Source organism: Cokeromyces recurvatus, assembly GCF_025118155.1.
Source record: "Cokeromyces recurvatus strain NRRL 2243 chromosome Unknown BX663scaffold_29, whole genome shotgun sequence".
Lineage (NCBI taxonomy): Eukaryota > Fungi > Mucoromycota > Mucoromycetes > Mucorales > Mucoraceae > Cokeromyces > Cokeromyces recurvatus.
The window spans coordinates 145,141-162,404 of record NW_026251415.1 but is presented as its reverse complement, the minus strand read 5'-3'; the positions used below and the strand labels follow the sequence as shown (position 1 = coordinate 162,404).

At 30.4% G+C, this 17,264-nt stretch overlaps 9 protein-coding genes across 9 annotated transcripts; 4 read left to right on the top strand and 5 right to left on the bottom strand.

Annotated features, from left to right (window-relative positions):
- Window positions 1-19: 19 nt before the first annotated feature.
- BX663DRAFT_520721 (FUN14 family-domain-containing protein) lies at window positions 20-1,095 on the bottom strand. The gene is made up of 4 exons (XM_051529143.1): window positions 906-1,095; window positions 697-825; window positions 396-595; window positions 20-326 (listed from the first exon to the last, which is right to left on the bottom strand). Exons 1-4 carry the CDS (start codon window positions 1,024-1,026, stop codon window positions 120-122), a joined length of 657 nt encoding a protein of 218 aa, XP_051379600.1. The 5' UTR covers window positions 1,027-1,095; the 3' UTR covers window positions 20-119.
- Window positions 1,096-1,527: 432 nt separating this feature from the next.
- Window positions 1,528-2,949, bottom strand: BX663DRAFT_441008 (ATP-dependent RNA helicase uap56; the record flags this gene model as incomplete). The annotated part of the gene is made up of 2 exons (XM_051523428.1): window positions 1,528-2,603; window positions 2,712-2,949. The coding sequence occupies 2 exons, from the start codon at window positions 2,947-2,949 to the stop codon at window positions 1,528-1,530; spliced, it is 1,314 nt and encodes a 437-aa protein (XP_051379599.1).
- Window positions 2,950-3,787: 838 nt separating this feature from the next.
- On the bottom strand, window positions 3,788-4,569 carry BX663DRAFT_520717 (uncharacterized protein). The gene has a single exon (XM_051529142.1). The coding sequence runs from the start codon at window positions 4,464-4,466 to the stop codon at window positions 4,248-4,250; it is 219 nt and encodes a 72-aa protein (XP_051379598.1). The 5' UTR covers window positions 4,467-4,569; the 3' UTR covers window positions 3,788-4,247.
- Window positions 4,570-5,314: 745 nt separating this feature from the next.
- On the bottom strand, window positions 5,315-5,730 carry BX663DRAFT_440892 (uncharacterized protein; the record flags this gene model as incomplete). The annotated part of the gene is made up of 2 exons (XM_051523422.1): window positions 5,315-5,570; window positions 5,669-5,730. Coding segments are annotated over 2 exons (318 nt in total), but the record flags the coding sequence as incomplete, so codon positions are not given.
- A 1,674-nt stretch (window positions 5,731-7,404) lies between these two features.
- Window positions 7,405-9,154, top strand: BX663DRAFT_520711 (uncharacterized protein). The gene is made up of 9 exons (XM_051529141.1): window positions 7,405-7,497; window positions 7,574-7,744; window positions 7,820-7,968; window positions 8,047-8,110; window positions 8,181-8,416; window positions 8,492-8,510; window positions 8,576-8,824; window positions 8,907-8,963; window positions 9,026-9,154. Exons 1-9 carry the CDS (start codon window positions 7,473-7,475, stop codon window positions 9,097-9,099), a joined length of 1,044 nt encoding a protein of 347 aa, XP_051379596.1. The 5' UTR covers window positions 7,405-7,472; the 3' UTR covers window positions 9,100-9,154.
- Window positions 9,155-9,195: 41 nt separating this feature from the next.
- On the bottom strand, window positions 9,196-11,783 carry BX663DRAFT_554789 (trehalase-domain-containing protein; the record flags this gene model as incomplete). The annotated part of the gene is made up of 4 exons (XM_051531562.1): window positions 9,196-9,607; window positions 9,687-11,388; window positions 11,464-11,533; window positions 11,673-11,783. 4 exons carry the CDS (start codon window positions 11,781-11,783, stop codon window positions 9,196-9,198), a joined length of 2,295 nt encoding a protein of 764 aa, XP_051379595.1.
- Window positions 11,784-12,074: 291 nt separating this feature from the next.
- Window positions 12,075-13,843, top strand: BX663DRAFT_520696 (uncharacterized protein). The gene is made up of 9 exons (XM_051529140.1): window positions 12,075-12,218; window positions 12,285-12,362; window positions 12,440-12,514; window positions 12,585-12,712; window positions 12,767-12,888; window positions 12,960-13,060; window positions 13,115-13,369; window positions 13,431-13,629; window positions 13,684-13,843. Exons 1-9 carry the CDS (start codon window positions 12,108-12,110, stop codon window positions 13,785-13,787), a joined length of 1,173 nt encoding a protein of 390 aa, XP_051379594.1. The 5' UTR covers window positions 12,075-12,107; the 3' UTR covers window positions 13,788-13,843.
- Window positions 13,844-13,907: 64 nt separating this feature from the next.
- BX663DRAFT_520694 (CRAL-TRIO domain-containing protein) lies at window positions 13,908-15,748 on the top strand. Its single transcript, XM_051529139.1, has 4 exons — window positions 13,908-14,594; window positions 14,701-14,860; window positions 14,952-15,054; window positions 15,128-15,748. The coding sequence occupies exons 1-4, from the start codon at window positions 13,990-13,992 to the stop codon at window positions 15,604-15,606; spliced, it is 1,347 nt and encodes a 448-aa protein (XP_051379593.1). The 5' UTR covers window positions 13,908-13,989; the 3' UTR covers window positions 15,607-15,748.
- A 227-nt stretch (window positions 15,749-15,975) lies between these two features.
- Window positions 15,976-16,966, top strand: BX663DRAFT_520691 (uncharacterized protein). The gene is made up of 5 exons (XM_051529138.1): window positions 15,976-16,028; window positions 16,105-16,214; window positions 16,299-16,448; window positions 16,528-16,650; window positions 16,715-16,966. The coding sequence occupies exons 1-5, from the start codon at window positions 15,993-15,995 to the stop codon at window positions 16,821-16,823; spliced, it is 528 nt and encodes a 175-aa protein (XP_051379592.1). The 5' UTR covers window positions 15,976-15,992; the 3' UTR covers window positions 16,824-16,966.
- Window positions 16,967-17,264: the final 298 nt, after the last annotated feature.

Below are 17,264 nucleotides of genomic sequence, written 5' to 3'. Positions count from 1 at the left end.
AAAAAAAAAAAAAAAAAAATCCAAAAAAAGAACACATTTATATATTTTCATATTTTCTTAATCAGTGCCACAATTTATTTGATTAAGCACCAGTCACTATTTTGAATGAAACAGACATTTTAACCGTAACGAATACCAGCATAAAATCCAACCAAGAAAGAAGATTTAAATTGTATATTATTTGTCAAGAAATTTATAAGCTTTTGCCATCTTGATTGAAGATCCCGTCTAGTTACTTTACCATTCTTGTCTAAATCTAACGCGTTTGTATATCCACCTTCTAAACGATCCCAATGAATAGTAACGTAACCTTGTTGAGATAAATACTTTATATATATAGAAAAAAAAGGCTTAATTATAGCAAACATAAATAAATAAACATATCTGATTTATACCTGTAAAAATACAAAACCGGTTCCCACAAATGCTGCAAAAATCTTTCCAACTTTTTTAATTAAAAAACCAGTACAAATACCAAGAAAAGTCCCAAAGGTAAGTTCACCTTTATGAATCAGAGAAGTGTTCTTATATCCAGTAGCTATTTTATCGTTTTCTTTGATATTATAATCTTGTTGAGTGTTAACAAAAGTAGCAGCTATTATATAATGAGTTATTTACTTTCTTTCTTCTCTCTCTCTTCTCTGGGTACTTTTTGAAATGATCTTTATTCTATATCCTTTCTATTTCAAACTTTACCTTGACATTGTACAGGCTTTTGAAAGAGCAAAGGAGTTGTTGTTGTACTGAATGCAGCTAATGTAATGATTTTCGCTATACCCATAGGCTTAGTCTCAGATATAGATTTTTTAGGCATAGCAAACATCTCTATATTAAAAAAAAATAAAGAGGTATATAAATCGATATTAATATATATGCTTATTAAGAATAAATAAATAAATTATTACCTTTTCGAACATTTTGCATAATAGAATACTGTTTAACTTGAAAGTTCTTAACAGAGTATGATGGTTGACGAATACATGCCTTTAACGTATGAGTATTAACAATTCTCGGTAAACGAAACATAACAGCAACTATTCTAGCTTTAGTTGAAATAAATAAAATGAAAAAGAAGAAAGAAAATGGAAAAGAAAAAAAAAAAAGAATATTTGCTTTATAATGCAATCGTAGTCAAGAAACAACTTTAAACTCAATTTACCTTGTAAAAAAAAAATATATGTATATATTATGATTGACTAATAAAATTCACGCATACGACAATAAACATAGAAAGATAGCTTCTTAATATAAAATATCGTTTCAATTTTATACTTTCTTCTTATTCCAACATGTATGAAATAGTATTGGTAGGAAATGACTGTACTTGTACGTCATAAAACAAAACAAAACAAAAAAATAAAATAAAAAAAACTATGGAATCGTTCGAAATGTATTTATAATATATTATGATAAAAAAAACATAAAAAGCAAAATATAAGATTTCCAAATGAATTTGTTAAATATATGTTGTATATATATAAAAAACTGTCAAAATAGAAAATGATTTATAAAGATTATTAAAAAGATTTAAGAGGTCATGTAACTATTAATGTCAACTTCCTCGGGAAGAGGTGCAATGTTAACTTCAAATCTACTTTGAACATCATTCAAGACAGTGGTGTCCTTTTCATCAGATACAAATGTAATACCTAAACCTTTAGTACCAAAACGACCAGCACGACCAACTCTATGCAAGTAAGTATCAGCACTGTCAGGCATATCATAATTGATAACAATATTGACACGTTCAATATCAATACCACGGCCAAAGATATCAGTAGCTACCATAATACGCTTATCAAAATCTTTGAATGATTTATAGCGTTTAATACGTTCATCTTGACTCATTTGAGAGTGAATACAGATACTTGGGAAGTTACAATCTGTCAAGATACGATTCAATTCATTAGCACGAGCAACAGAACGAACAAAAATACAAACTTGATTAAATTCCAAAGTATCTAAAAGATCGTTTAATTTACGATTCTTTTCTCTTTCATCTAATTTAATATAGAACTGTTGAAGACCGTGAAGAGTCAATTTGGCTTCATCATCAACATAGATTTCAAGAGGATTTTGCATGAACTTCTTACAAACAGGACGCATATCCTTTGCTAATGTAGCAGAGAACATCATAACTTGTTTATGGTGAGGAGTAGCACGGAAAATATCTTGAACATCACGACGCATATCAAGTTGTTCCAACATTTTATCACATTCATCTAAAACAAAGTGTTTAACACTAGCTAATTTGAGATGTTTATCACGAACTAAAGCTAGAACACGACCGGGAGTACCAACAAGGATATGAGGACACTTGTTCTTATCCTTCAAAATCTCGACATCTTTACTCATAGGAACACCACCATAGAACACTTCAGTGCGGATATCAGGCAAATACTTTGAGAAACGACCATATTCATTCTTAATCTGGAAAGCTAATTCACGTGTATGACAAAGAACAATGACAGAGACTTCACCATTTACAGGTTCAATTTGTTGAAGAGTAGCAAGAACAAAGACAGCTGTTTTACCCATACCAGACTTGGCCTGGCAAAGAACATCCATACCTAAAATAGATTGAGGAATACATTCTTGTTGAACTATATACAAATATATATGCATATACAAACAAGATTTGGTTAATTTACATTTCTGTTTAAGTAACACCTAAAAAAGTAAGTAAATAAATAAATAAAAACGCGTCATACCTTCAGAAGGATGTTCGAAACCACAGTCAACGATACTTCTTAAGAGTTCAGGCTTTAACAAGAAATCACGGAAACCAGTAGAGTGAATACCGACATAGGAACCTTTTTTGTCTTTTTTATCTTCATCATCAGCAGCTAAAGAATCAGTTTGTTGAGCAGCAGCAGTTTCATTTTGGATGGTTTGTTCATCCTCTTCCTCGTAATCAATAAGGTCATCAGTGTGATCAGCAACAGACATATTTGAAAATACTGATAGAGTGGTCAGTAAAAAATAAATAAATAAAATAACAAATTTTAATCAAATTCAACAACTGTCTGGTCTTCCTCCGATATTCACGACTCTTCTGCAGTCTTTTGAACTATTCTATTTTCTTTTTCTTCTTGCTTTTTTTTTTTCCAAATATAATATTTGGTATTTATCCCCTTAGGTGATAAATACGGAAAAAAGTATAAAAATAATAACATCAGAAACAAAAAAAAGGGAGAAGAAAATTATTGAGAAACGGGGGAAAAAAAATAAATGATGACGCAATGCATTTGAAATGAAAAAAAAGAAAGATGTAAAATAAAGAAAAAAGGATTGGTCGAAGTGATAGTATACTGGAAAGAAAATATAATGTGTATGTGTCTGTGTATGAATAATGTTGTAGATGACAAAATATTCCAAACAGAATGTTAAAGGGAAAATGATGTTGAAAAATGTAGGAATCTTTTTTTTTCCGTCCATTGTATACATTTTCAATTCCATTGCGAGAAAGGAAAATATAGTAAAGTACATGTAAACGAGTAAATATGTAACTACTTCTTTCTTTTTTCTGTTGCCAAAAACACCATCAAAAAAGGGTTACATGATTCAATGGTAATTAAAAAAGACATAATTCACTGAGTGAGATTTTTTTTTCTTTTCTTCTCATATTTTTTTTTGTTTAAGAGTTATTATTTTATATTGAGCAAAGAAGCGCGATAGAATCGGAGAAGAAGCAGAGGAACCAGTTGCCAAAGAAGTAGACGACATACCTTTTGATGTATGAGAGTAAATTGAACGGTTGATTTATAGAATTGGATGGATGGATACTTTTTTTTTTAAGATAATAAAAAAAAAGAGATATAAACGAAAAAGAGATTCAATATTACGTATTTCACTAATCAAAGGAGACCACCCCTGCCATTAAAGGTCACGTGATATTAATTTTATTATCTGACATTCAATTAGAGCGAGTGGGTTGTACACACAATTGCATAATCAGATGTTCTCTAGAATGAATAAAAGTTCTGTAATGCATAAAAGTAAGGAGAATCGGCTTCTTTCCATTTATAACGGAGTCACTATGGCTTTAATTAAAAAAGGGAAAAATATAAGAATGATTTTTTACATACACATACTGTAAAGCAGAATAATAGGAGAATAGCTTGTAAATCATACTCAAGAAAAGGGAAAGTGAATATTCTCTATTACTCTAAGTCAGCTATTCTAGTAATTAACACTGTAAACAATGCCAAAAATTAGAGTAATTGAGATAAATTTACATACAAATATTACCGGCAATAGGACACTGTTAATATATTCAATAAAAAAAAAGTAAATATGAAGTAAAATAGAAACGGTAAACGATAAACGTTGTTATTAAATAAAACGATAGTTATGAAATAAGAGTTCATATTATGACAATATACAGTCATATATTCAAATGATATCACTACTATAAGGGAATATAAAAGGTAGATACATTTTAGCATTCCATATTTAGTTATCATTCTATTCCTTATCAAAACAACCTTAGCAGTAAAATTCAAACCTTCTGTAATACTCTATTATACACCTTTTGACAAGATGATGTCGCATCTTACAAAAAAAAAAAAAAAAAAAAAAAAAAAAAAACATATAAATTAAAATAAAATAGATCGAGATACAACTAAGGGGAGAGACTAACTACTACAGCTAATCTGATCTACATTGACGCTTTCCAAAGACAGTCAGCAGAATAAGGGATAAATAATAATAATAACCTAGATGAGGTTGTGGAGATGTTGATGAATTTGTGGTGTCAGGTATTAAATTATGGGTATAATGTACGTTGTCAGCTGGGCCATTTCAGTTAGCATCCGACCAGAAAAGGAGCCAAACTAGTGTAAGAGCACATTGTGAGATGTTCCTAGATGTCGTTATCCAATCCAAATCGACGAAAATGGTAGGCATAGTTGACGACTTTGTCATTGGAATGGGGGCAGTGAAGATAGACACACACAAAAAAAACAAAGATTAACTAGAATGAAGCATATATTAGTATTGGTGATATTGTAAAAAGGGGTAAAACTATATTATGATAATGACAACGACTTACAAAAAAGAATAAGACTACATTTCCTTTGTTGCTTGACCTGATCGACTAACCGCTTTAATCGTATCCTTGACATCCACAGGAGACAGTCCTGATTGTTATTTCTTCAAAACTATAGTTATTTCTTCTTGTTCAAGCAGCATTTCCTAAGATGTCATCGTCGTATATACATGTATATTGTCAGTAATTCCTATTTTGGTTCCAATAACTTTGACTTGATTGTAATCTTATCTTTAGTTTCATCAACAATTCTATCACACGATTTCAGTAGTATCGGTCTTCCCAGTCCCTTGGTACAATTGCAGACCGTATCTCCACAAAGCACCATTTTCCAATTCTCATACGACTGGTTGATAGTAAAGTCAGTTTATTCTTAATGCATTGTATAGTAAATATGCGTCGTCGTCCACATGTCGTCCAAGAAGCGTATTGGTACTGATTTATTTCGTTCTTCAAACAGTTGCTAGTATATTTCATCAATTTCAGGGTGTCTTCTTTGGTATGATTTCCGTCTTCTTCCCTATATATACAAGTGTGAGTGAGTAAGGAGAGGCGTTAGTGCAGTACCGCTGACTTTGTGTGATATCTATATATTGGAATTTTTTTCATCATACATACCCTGAGCATTCCATCATCACACGTTCAATTTTGTCCTTGCAACCAAACCCAATATCATCTAGAAGGTTGCTGGCTTTTCATCTGCTTTACGTAAAACCATCAACACGATAAAAGGGAAAGGAATGAATGAGTCTATATAAATATGGTATTGAGATGTATGCCATCTTACCTTCAAATCAGATAATATTGCTTTACATGGTTCTGCAGAAGTCTTCCTAATCTTGGTTATCAAGTTAAGATCACTTTCCATGGTTTGGCAGATTATATTGGATGGTAACTTCGGAGTGTGTTCGTAAAGAGTAAAAGCCTCCCAAAAATTCCATTTCCTAGACATAGCCTGGAGAAAATATTCTTTTCCAGGATCTGATACTTTGGGCGTATTCATGTGGTAATTAAAAAAAGATAAAAATAAATAAATAAAAAGATCAGGCACCTGCAAAAGAAACATAAGCGATAACATTGAGTGAAACGCGTCTTCAAAAAGACGTCATAAATAAATACGTCAATTTTTTTTGAAGCAGCTACGCTCTCTTGACTCCTTCTCTTTGATTGATCAAGTGTGATGGTTACATTCTGCCATATAGCTCATGCGTTGACTCTGTATTCTTGGTTTTATTGTACTTTTGACCCATATTTCAGGTAATGTCGCTGTGTATTTTGCATCTCCATTCTTCCTAGTGGGAGTCTGCTAGTGGTCTGTGATAGTTGAATATTATTCTTTCTGTCTCCTTACTACATTTCCGTCATTTCCTGTTCATGACTTGCCCTTCCGGGTTTTCTTTTTTTGTAAACTGCTAGGGGTTGGTACATCAAAGAATCGGACATAGTGTCATGGGCATAATTTGGCCCATTATAACAACACATTTGATCGACCTATTGTCTCAGGTGATGTTGGTAACAAATATTTTATGATGATGAATGTGTAGTAGTTTATTCACTCCTTATTATTAGAAACATCTTACAATGTGCTCTTACACTAGTTTGGCTCCTTTTCTGGTCGGATGCTAACTGAAATGGCCCAGCTGACAACGTATATTATACCCATAATTTAATACCTGACACCACAAATTCATCAACATCTCCACAACCTCATCTAGGTTATTATTATTTATCCCTTATTCTGCTGACTGTCTTTGGAAAGCGTCAATGTAGATCAGATTAGCTGTAGTAGTTAGTCTCTCCCTTAGTTGTATCTCGATCTATTTTATTTTAATTTATATGTTTTTTTTTTTTTTTTTTTTTTTTTTTTTTTTTTTTTTTTTTTTTTTTTTTTTTTTTTTTTGAAAGGCACAACACTATTTTTTTGTAAGATGCAACACTCTTTTCTTAAAAAAACATACGACACTGTTTTTTTTAAAAGTGCGACACTTTAAATTTTTTTTCTTGCAACATCATTTTGGCAAAAGGTGTACATATTTCTTAACTAAAATAGCTTATGTAACATAGGCGATGAAAATCTTATATTACAAAGGAAAAAAAATATGAGCATTGTATTTTGAATCTTTACATTATAACCGTTATCCCTACAAATAAAAAAGTCTAAGGTTATAGACCCTTTCTTATCTTAAAACTTGATTATTATCATTTATTTAGTTACTTTCTGCATTAGCCACGCCCAAGAACAAGATTATTTACAATTTATACTTGTATAACTATTATTGGATTTGTAAGTATGTTAAGGTTTAGTTAAAAAAAAAAAAAAAAAAAAAAAAAAGTTCTTTTTTTCCAGGGAAGATAAGAGTGAATAGCAGTAATCCTTTCTTTTCTCCTCTTTTTTTTTTCCCCAGAAATAATTATATCTATAATGTCAAAGAAAGTTATTGTCCTAGGTATAAACACTATCTAACTATTTAGTATAAAATTATTAAGCAAATGTAAATACATATTCATATTCACACTAAATAGGTGCGGGTGTAAGTGGTTTAACTACTGCTATAAGTCTTTTAAGACACGGATATAAGGATGTCTTGGTGATAGCAAAACATGTACCTGGTGATTTATCATCTGAATATACTTCTCCTTGGGCTGGTGCCTCCATTTTAACAGTCGCTGATTATAATGATTATCGTCTTCAAGGTATACTCTATATTTAATAGAAAATTACTATAAAACTCAAATTTATTTTATTTTATTATACACACACATAAATAGATATGGACACATATACTATGAAAGAATTTAAACGACTTGCTGATGAAGAACCCGAGGCTAATATTATGTATTGTCCTGGTATTCAATACTGTGAAAGACCTGCTGCCCCAGAAGAAGATGTCTATTGGGTTAAAAAAATTTATGCAAATGTAAGTTTTTTTTTTTTTTTTTTTTTTTGGTTAATAATTTCCTTTGAGAGAATCTAATCTTTATAAACAAACAAAAAGGTTAAAGAAATTCCTAAAAATGAATTGATTTCTGGGGTGTCTCATGGTTACACGTTTGAATCTTGTAATAAAACTAATCTAATCTAGTTTTTTTTTTTGCTGTTTTTTTTTCGATATTAAATTTGCTTATATAGTTACCGCAAATGTACCAAAATATTTAAAATGGTTAGTCAAGACATTAAAAGGGCTTGGAGGACGTATTGAAAGGAAGGCATTCAATAGTATACAAGAAGTGATTGAAGAATATAAAGAATTTGATATTATCATTAATTGCACTGGTTTAGGATCTTATCATCTTAAAGATGTTCGAGATCATACAATGTTCCCAATTCGGGGTCAAACTGTTCTTGTTCGTGCTCCCCATGTTAAGGTAAATTTGAAAGATAATATATAAATTCAATTTTTTTAAGGAATAATTAAACTTCATGTACTGTCTAATTAATAGACTCAATATTATATTGATGGTACAGTTATCAAATTATTTATAGTTCAATATTCTTACAAAAAAAAATCTATTATACTATACTAGGCTATGATAGATGGACTTATATTATTCCCCGAAATGATGGCACAGTCATTTGTGGTGGTACAGTAGATCGTGTCAAGAAAGAAACTGAACCAGATGAAGCTATTACTAAAGATATTTTACAACGCTGCTATAACCTTTATTCTGGAATCACTCATGGGAAAGGCCCTGAAGATTTTGATATTATTTCTATTAATGTTGGTTTTAGACCTGGTCGTAAAAATGGTATTCGCATTGAAAAGGAAATTAAACGTAAATATAGATATTTAGAGTAGAGAAAGAAAGAAAGAAAAAAAAAGGATATAAAGCCATTTATTTATATTTATTTATATAGAGCGTTCTAATGGGCAAAAAGTTACTGTGTGTCACAATTATGGTCATGGCTCTCATGGTAAAAAAAAGTAAATGTTTTCCATCTCATTAAACTAAACTTTCTCTTTTTGATATACATAGGATATCAATCTAGTTGGGGGGCTAGTGCAAAAGTAATTGAATTAATTACTAATGATCGTATTTCCAAGTTGTAAATTAGTTTTATAATAAATTAAAAGACAAAAAAAACAATTACTTTTTTATATGTTAATGCTATTTTTTTATTTTATTTTATTTTATTTTAATAATAATTAAAAATGAGCTGCATTATTGGGCCCATCAGTTAATGAAATACGAGTTACAGCAGCACTTATACTACCATTACGTGTAATGGCTCTAGCTGCTGCAGTTGAAGTACGACGACGAAGTATAGCAGCTTTCTCTTCTTCGGGTGTAAGACCTAGCATACGATGTTCTTTCATCATTGCCTTTTCAAATAATAGATCAGGAAGAGTACATGTACCTAAAGCTCGTCTCATTTGAACTGTAAGATAACTAAGTCCTACTTGATATGAAGCATTCATCCAACCAAAGCCTTCTCGAGGTACACATTTAAAATCTGTTCCAACGTTACCATATTCAACTTCAACTTTATGAGATAAACTCACAACATCAAATTTCTCAGGTACAACACCATTAAAATCGACAAAACCTTTTGTAATTCTAGTAAAAAAAAAAAATAGAGTACAATCAACATATAAATATAAAAATATATTTCTCTCTTTCTTTGTCTATTATTTACGTATATAACCAACGATAACTCAATCTTGAAGCTGTTTCTCTCATACCGTATTTATCTAGACCAGCCCATGTTAACATTTGATGAGGAGCCCATCCGAATGGAAAATCCCATTGACGATTGGGTCTTTCTAATGACGTTACACCACGGGATTCTTCAGTTCCTGACACAAGTCCACCTAATACTTCAAATTTTGAAAGCGAATGTTTCACCATCTCTTGTGCTTGATGTTGACTTGCACAACCTGCCCAAAGTGCATAAAAAGCAGTAACGCTCTCGTAATCTGTCTGTTCCTCCTTTATAGTATCATAATCGTAATAAAGTGATTTTTTCTCATTCCACAAGTATCTATCAATACGTTCACGACGCTGTTTTGCCCTTTCCAACCAATCCTCTGATTTCTGTTTTATTCCATCAAAGTCTTCCAAGTCATCATCTAAATAGTCACGAATAACATCTGCAATATCCATTTCATATTTATATAAAAGTGCATTTAAATCAATCGTAGCCAAATTAGCACACACCTTTTCAAAGCGATAGGTTGTATCATGACCTGATTCTCGTACAGCACGATCATGTAAAAAGTATTCATCAAGTTCAGGCTCCTTAATGATACCATCATTATACTTTTCATTGAATTCTTCAACCGATATACCGTATTTATTAGCATAAGGTTCAATAATATGAACAAAATGAGAGGCCTCCGTTTCAGGAGGAATACCAGCGCCATCAGGACGATACCTTGAAAGCATCGTTTTCTTATCTAATCTTGGCTCAGACATCCAGACTGTCCAATATTCTTTAATAGCCGATTTAAGTATCCGTCTTAGCCAAGCTTTATTTTCTTCTTCATCATCTGGATGAAGTCGTTCATAGACTTTAATAGCCATATCTGTCAAGAAGGGAGGTTGAGAACGAGATAGATAATAAGACCGATTTGCGTTTAAAATTTTCCCATAATGTTTAATTTGGTAAGCAAAATTTTCAACCATGCTCCTTGCCAACTCAATACGACCATCCTCTAATAGTCCTAGTGCAGAAAAATAAGAATCCCATCCATACATTTCATTAAATCGACCACCAGGGACAACAAAGGGTTCACCTACAAACGTCTCATCCCCATTCTCATCTTTTACTTTACGCATCGCCAACGTTAGCAAACCAGGGCGATCATTGATACTCTTGACATATTCTGCGGTAATTTCCTTTGGTAAGTATTCAACTTCAAGTTTCATATGTTTACGAACTTCGCTCACTTTCTTATAGAATTCGTAGGCATCCTTATCATCATAAGGAACATAGATGCGAGGGTTTTTATTTGGAGATCTATTCTTTGGATCAGGACAAATGACCTCCAATGAATCTGCATCAATACGGCGGGTTAAACCATCCCAAAAATTATGCTTAATCATACGAGATAAACGATCAACAGGGTTTTCATTCAATCTTGCTTCATCCAACACAATATGCTTTCTACCGTAGTCATTTGCTAAAGCAAGCTCTTGAAGTAGATTTGAAAGCATATACGTTCCACGAATATCAATCTTACGATAACCGCCAGAATCTGCAGTACCTAAGGACATCGTCTTGGGCCCTAAATCGTTAATAGTAATTTGAAAATCACCATCTGTATCTTCTTGCTCCAATATTTTACGTTGTGTTTCTTCAACATCAATTAAAAATCTACGTGCTTTATTCTTATCATCTATATATAACGAATAAATTGAATACCTATTTGTTTATGAAAAAAAAAAAGTGTATTATATCATGATGTTATTACCATGAGAGGCGCGACGTCTACGAGTTCCTTCAAAACTTGTTCCATTCGCTTGAGTATCAAGGCGAGGTCTCTACATATACAAACATAAATACATATATATAAAGTTAGTCCATGGATGTTTATTTAATTCATGCAATTAAGCAATGTCATTCATAATAGTTCATATAAATGTATATACATGTATATATATATATCTTGACGACAATTACCGTATAAGTTCTTGTTCTATTCCTTGCGTTTTCGCCAGTTGTATAATAAGTTGATGCAGGAGCATGGACATCAATTTTTGTGTCATTCCCAAAAGAAGTCTGTGATGACATTTTTTTTTTTTTTTTTCTTTCAAATGAAATATATAAAAAAAAAATGCTTATTATGTATGTGTACGTAAATGCGTAAATATGAAATTAATCCTCATACTTCAAACTTTCTTTATCTTACTTTGACTGGTTAAATTTTCATGAACCAATTAAAATGAATGAAAAAGTGTTACAATATAACTTCCTTTGAACTTAAAAGAACACCTTATTTCCAAATTAAGGCAAAAAAAATTTCTAATGCAGCCGCCAAATATAAATGTATTAAAAAAAAAAATAGTGACTTGTTGTTGGGGCTTTTTTTTTACTTTTCTTTTTATACATTGTAAAATGACAAGTTCAAAAAATTTAGATGCTCTTTGGAAAGATATCACATCATGGCAAACTGAAATTAACTCCAAGGATGAAAAGTTAATAAGAAAAAAGCTTATTCATGATCAAGTAATAATGCTGGCGACAATGTAATCATTTTTTTTTTTAGTTAAATAACCTGGTTTCCTATTTTAGACATTACCACCTGTAAGAAAATCAACAGAAATCAATGTTGATGAATCAAAACCTGTTGGCTTAGATAAATTAAAAAAAGTAAATGTGATGCGTTATAAGTAATCAATTCCTTATATCTAACCCTTTTTTTTTCTAAAAAAAAAAACAAAAAATAGACAGAACCTATACTTGCAACTAATACAATAAAGCCACAAACAAGAGTCGAAAAAGCAGAAGCAGAAAAAATAAAAGTAAGAAAAAAAAACAAATAGGAAAGCTGAAAATAGGCAATTCTGGATTTACTGAAGAACATTTAATTAGGGTAATGAATATTTCGGTAAAAAAGACTATAAAAATGCCATTTTACATTATGGGAAGGCAATCGATTTGGATCCAACAGTATCTGTTTATTTTGTGAATCGTGCCATGGCTTATTTAAAGATAAATAAGTAAGTTGTATATACATCTATATACATTAAAAAAATTGATTATATTACTACTAGCTATTTAGAGGCAGAAAAGGATTGTATAAGGGGTATTAAACTTCAACCTAATAATGTCAAAGCTTACTGGAGACGTGGCATTGCTTTAAAAGGACTTGGAAGAATAGATGAAGCACGAAAAGGTAGCAATATATATATATATATTTATATTTATATGATAGTCGGGTATATGTATATTTAATTATGCATGTAGATTTTGAAATGGGTTTAAAGTTAGAGCCTAACAATAAATCAATTTTGGATGAATTAAAGAAATTACCTATACCAAAAACTGTAGAAAAATCACAAATAAAGGTATTTTTTTTTTTTTGGTCTGATACAATTATCATTTATTAAGTATTTATTTAGAAAAATAATAATAAAGAAGAAGAAAAAAGGAGATTACATATAAATATAATAGATGATTATTATACAAAGCCGAAAGAAGAAGCTAAAAGAAACGTAGAAATACAACCTATAAAGAAGGAGAAGGAAATAACTCTAACAGTCAAACCATCAAAGACTCCCCTAAAGTTTTCAATTCCTCATACAAACTTTGAATTTGAAAGAGATTGGAAAACATATAAAGTTAAAGGAGATGATATTTTATACCAATACTTCCAGGTACATTACTTTACACATGAAAGAAAAGGCCAATCAAATAATGAAATCGATTTTATAATAGATCATTCCACCTACGTCATATGCTTCTATCTTCAAATCATCTTTAGAATCTGATCAATTTGAAAAAATAATTGATTTACTTGAAACTAAATATGCGAAAGAAAAGGAGCCTGACGTTATTTTCAATGTACTAAAGGGCTTATCACAAGTAAAGCGAATTGATATGTTGGTCATGTTTTTAGATAAAAAACATCAACAAGGTAAAAACAAAGGAAAACATTCGTAAAATAGGAAAATATTAAATTGTTAAATAGCTTTGCAACATTTGTTTAATTTATTGAAAGATTCTAAAGAATTGAAAGCAACAGAAAATGACTTTATAAAATTAAGTAAATTCTATAATACTCGCGTATGTTAAAAACGTCAAATTTAGCCAATAAAATTTAATTATTTTGATTTTTATCTTTACATAAACTCAGTGAAACAGAAATAAATGAAAAAGGCATTTTTATTTATTTTATTTTATTTTATTTTATTTATTTTATTTATTTTATTTTATCTTTGCTTTATTTTATTTTATTTATTTTTCTTATTATTATAAAAAAAGGAGAATACAAAATATGTCAACACTTATATTTCCTAGAAGCTTGAACCTTGAGAATCGTAAAGAAGGTTATTCTGGATCTTTAACAGAGCCACAAACACAGATGCTTAAAGATATGTGGTTACGTCTTCTTGCTTTATTTGAACAGCCAGGAGAAGAAATAGTACGACCTCAAGCTAATTCAGCAGAGCCCGTTAAAAAGACAGGTGGTTTCCTGGGTTTTGGCTCCAAAAAGGAAGAGCCAGTTAAAGACTACTTTTTAGGTACAACTATTGATCCTCGTTGGTCAAGCTTGCCCTTAGAGAAGGCATTGCCTATGATCCCAGGTTCATTATTACGTGAAGCCTTTTGGGGAATGGTTACTACAAATAATCCAGACGCTACTCTTTTACGTTTCCTTCGTGCTCGTAAATGGGATTTTGAGGCTGCTTTTAATATGCTAACAAACACATTACGTTGGAGGTTAGAAATGAGAATAAATGAAATGGTTTCTTTAGGTGAAACGGGCCTGATTCAAGAATTGGAAAAATCAAAAAAGGGTTTAGGTATTTCTTTTAAAGAACTATTAAAACGTAAAATGGTAACTTTAGGTGGTCCCGACAGAAAGGGTCGTGGTGTCTGGTAAGTATTATGTTATTACTACTATTATTATTGTTTAATTATACCCCTTATTGTGTCTATTGTATTAGGTAATAATTTTTTTTTTTTTTGTTCTCATCCTTTTTAGTTTTGTCAACGTGCAAGTACACCATAAAGACAATCAGCCTTTAGAAGTAATGAAGATTTTAACTGTATATATTATGGAAACAGCACGTCTTGTTTGTGATTATCCAATGGAAGGTGTTTGCATTATATTCAATCTTGATAATTTTACATTAGCCAATATGGTAATTTATACATGCAACAAAACTTGGGGGAGCATATTAACTCAAATCTCCCCAAAAAAAAAAAAAAAAAAAAAAAAAAAAATCATAATAGGACTTTGAAGTAGTTAAATTCTTAGTAAGTTGTTTCCAAGCTTATTACCCAGAAACTTTAGGTCTTGCCTGTGTACATAAAGCACCTTGGGTCTTTACTAAAAGTAAGTAAGATGAAATCATTTAAAATGGTATATTATTTATTTATTTTTTTATCTTTTTTTGTTTTCTGTCTAGTTTGGAATTTGATTACGCCTATATTAGATCCAGTTGTAGCTAGTAAAATTGTATTTACAAAAAATGTAACGGAATTAGAAAATTATATAGATGAAGGCTCTTTACCTATTATTATTACAGGCGATGCGAATAGACCTGCAGTAGATGATATTCAAGCAGATAGAAGTCCTCAAGCTGGTTGTCTTTCACCACCTTTAAATGAAGCATGCGTAAAAGCTTATTGGGATGCAGTAGCAGATTATGAGAGTAAAACTAAATCATGGGCTAATATACGTGAATTTGGAGGTGATCAAGATGCATTAGATCGCTTGAAACTCGCTCAAAGCTATCGTATTACTCGAGTAAAAGCAGAAAAAATGATGCGCGGTGAGACTATCTATCATGTAAAGAAACTCATCTATACAGATGAAAATGATAGGCTTATTGTTAATTATAATACTCGTACCTGGGGCAAAGAAGATATTACTGAATGGGTATAATAAGCATTTGATAATATACTTGTGAAATAGATATATAAAATTATAGATACTAGATTACTATGATATTATTGCTTGTTTTGCTTTTCTTTTCTTTTTGAACTTATTCATAATAATAAGAACCAATGAAAAATAGTATCATGACATGCTTCATATTTCAAGTTATTGTAAAATATGAATATTTGTATATGTATTTAAAAGAATGCATGTCATAATGGAATATGTATTTATCAAAAAATACTTGAAAAAAACACATGTGTGCATGTAAAAAACAAAATAATAAAGGGGAAGTGGTGGACTTTAAAAAAACAATAATCCACTTTACTTTTTTTTTTTTTTTTTTTTTTTTCATTCTCTTTCTCTTTTTAATCCCTTTGGAATCTGGTATAATGTTTGCTGAATTACGTAGAATGAACATGCGACAGGTAAATTTATTGCTTTGTATTTTATATATCTACTTTTTTTTCTTGAATTATCTAAACGCGTTTTTATTTATAAAAGGTCGCATTACAAATTTTAAACATCATGAGCATTGCTGCATCTGCACTTATGATTTGGAAAGCTCTATCCATTGTCACTAACACTGAAAGCCCTATTGTAGTTGTTTTAAGGTAATATATCCTTTTATTTGAATCATTTTTTGTTGTCTTTCTCTCTCTCTCTCTCTCTCTTACTCTTTCAGTTATATTATATAGTGGAAGTATGGAACCTGCTTTTCATCGTGGCGACTTATTATTCCTTTCTTTACCTAAACAAGAGCCTATACAAATAAATGATATTTGTGTTTTCAAATTGCCAGGCAAACCAATTCCTATTGTACACAGAGTAGTCAAGATTCATGAGGAGTAAATAATTATCAAAATATATACATATAAATATATGTGTATGATAAACGATATTTACTTTTTAATTTTATTGATATAGTACAAACATAAAGAAAGAATACATCTTAACAAAAGGAGACAACAATCCTACAGATGATCGTGTTTTATATAATAGAGGACAAATGTGGATTCATAAAGAACATATTGTTGGCAAAGTTAAAGGGTAAGAAGTACATTACAATCATACTGTTTACAGCCTTAATTGTTTTTATATATACAATGCATAGATTTTTACCCTATGTCGGTATAGTAACTATTTTAATGAATGATTATCCTTGGATGAAATTTGCCCTATTAGGTGTACTTGGTTTATATGTGCTTATTCATAGAGAATAATATGCAATAATATATGTATTTATATATTTATATATATTTATATGACACTGTATATACAATATATAACTATAAGCCATGGTTTATATATATAAAAAAAAATACATATTTGACTTTTTTTCTTTCTTTCTTTTATAGACCTTTTTTATATACAGTACATACTATTATTCCTCTTTAAAGAAATACTTTGTTTTAATTTTTGACAAAAAAAAAAAAAGAAACAATTTAATTGAGTTCATGCTTCAATAATATTATTCCAGAAAACAAGCGAGAATTATTAGATTTAATTTTATTGTAGATGTTTTCCTATTATATACAGTGTACAATGATGAATAGCTGTAGTTGTAGCTATATATATTCCTTTCGAATACTATGAATAGTATTTAAACCATAGTTTTTTTTTTAACTTTATAGACAATTATCTAGTAAGCCCTGCTTTTGAAT